The 1,818-nt window shown below is 52.9% G+C and overlaps 1 protein-coding gene across 1 annotated transcript in view; it reads left to right on the plus strand.

Annotated features, from left to right (window-relative positions):
- Nucleotides 1-1,812, plus strand: part of KIAA0355 (KIAA0355 ortholog) — a 92,163-nt gene extending 90,351 nt beyond the window's left edge. The window contains exon 12 of the mRNA XM_011948897.1: nucleotides 545-1,812. Within this exon, the coding sequence (XP_011804287.1) occupies nucleotides 545-853 (309 nt within the window). The 3' untranslated portion in view covers nucleotides 854-1,812. The remainder of the gene's footprint in view (nucleotides 1-544) is intronic.
- Nucleotides 1,813-1,818: the final 6 nt, after the last annotated feature.

Here is a 1,818-nt window from a genome sequence, read left to right on the forward strand (position 1 = left end):
TGCCTCAAAATATTTTTTAAAAAGAATTAATCAGCCGGGCACAGTGGCGATGCCTGTACTCCCAGCACTTTGGGAGGCCGAGGCGGGTGGATCACAAATGAGGTCAGGAGGTCGAAACTATCCTGGCTAACATGGTGAAATCCCATCTCTACTGAAAATACAAAAATTAGCCAGGCATGGTGGCATACGCTTGTAATCCCAGCTACTCAGGAGGCTGAGGCAGGAGAATCGCTTGAACCTGGGAGGCGGAGGTTGCAGTGAGCCAAGATCGCGCCACTGCACTTCAGCCTGGGTGAGAGACAGACTGCGTCTCCAAAAAAAAAAAAAAATTTCCTCAGTTTGCACTAGCCACATGTGGCAAGTGGCTACCGCGTAGGCACAGAACATGGCTATCATTGCAAGAAGTTCTGTTGGACAGGGCTGTGGGAGTGAGTGGGGCTCTCACCCTGCCTCCTAGGTGGGAATAAGGGCCAGGGATCTGGGGAGGTGGAAAAAGATGATACGTTGCCCAAAATGCCACTAAGAACTCTCTTCTGTCTCTCAGGATAACAAAACCAAAACGTGGCCACCCAAAGCACCCTGGCAGCACCCTTCCCCGCTTCCCAGCACGCTGCCCAGCCCCAGCGCACCACTCTATGCAGTCACCAGCCCCGGCAGCCAGTGGAACGACACCATGCAGATGCTGCAGTCCCCAGTGTGGGCCGCAACCAACGACTGCAGTGCCGCCGCCTTCTCCTACGTGCAGACCCCACCACAGCCCCCACCCCCACCAGCACACAAGGCAGCACCCAAGGGCTTCAAGGCCTTCCCTGGGAAGGCTGAGCGCAGGCCAGCCTATCTGCCCCAGTACTGACCCCAGGCCAGCCTGCCTGCCTGCCCAGAGCTGTGGGGATGGGTGTCCCCATCCCAGGACCGCCTAGCTGACACCAGCCACTCAGAGGACCAGCGCGCCCCATCCCAGGGAGGGTTCCTTGGGGACAAGGGTGGTTGGCAGCTCCCAGCCTTTAAACCTGGCTTCTCAAACGTTGGCGGCATCAGAGCCCTGGAGAGCCAGTTGGAGACACAGGCGTCTGGCCTTTGGGGGCTTGCTGGGGAACCTGCACGCCTAATAAGCCCCACAGGTGACTCTGATGCAGGCACCACGGCCACACTTGAAGAAACATAGCTCTTGGGTTTTTAGTCCTGCTTTGTGTTGAGAAGACATCAGGCCTGAAAGCTAAGGGCATAACTGACCATTTTTCAGAAACCCTCTCCTCCCTCCTCCACACCTTGAGTGATGACCACACCAATCACTGTATTTTTATAGCTATTTTTTTCATGTAGGTTTTTAGTTAAAACATCTCCTGCCTAAAATGTATTGAATATTTTAAGATAACAGATATACTGGCTGGAGGTTTGTTTAACACTATATTTAAGCTTATACAAAATGGGCAAAATATAGAATATTTGTGATTAGAAGCAGTCACCTGGGGTTTCTGTGGGTGGACAGTTCCTCGCCACCCAGCAGCACCCAGGGACTGCGGCCTTTCCCAGCTTTACGGAAGCAGGATGGTGGAACTCGTGTCGGAAGTATACTGCTGAAGGTGCGTGGCGGTGGACCAGCCGGCTGCTGTCCATGTGCAGAGCAAGGCTGCACCTGCTGCCCTTTGATCCTTCCACATATGGCCAGGACAGTGCCACAGTCCTCGGGGTGCGGTCAAGGGGCACTCAGAGACACCTGCACTAGAAATTACATTGACATTGTGAGCTGGCTCAGAAGACAAACCAATTAAGATGTAGATAGAAATTAATTTAAGGTCTTTTCTTAAAAAAAAAAAA

This window comes from Colobus angolensis, unplaced genomic scaffold (assembly GCF_000951035.1).
Source record: "Colobus angolensis palliatus isolate OR3802 unplaced genomic scaffold, Cang.pa_1.0 Scaffold107, whole genome shotgun sequence".
Classification (NCBI taxonomy): domain Eukaryota; kingdom Metazoa; phylum Chordata; class Mammalia; order Primates; family Cercopithecidae; genus Colobus; species Colobus angolensis.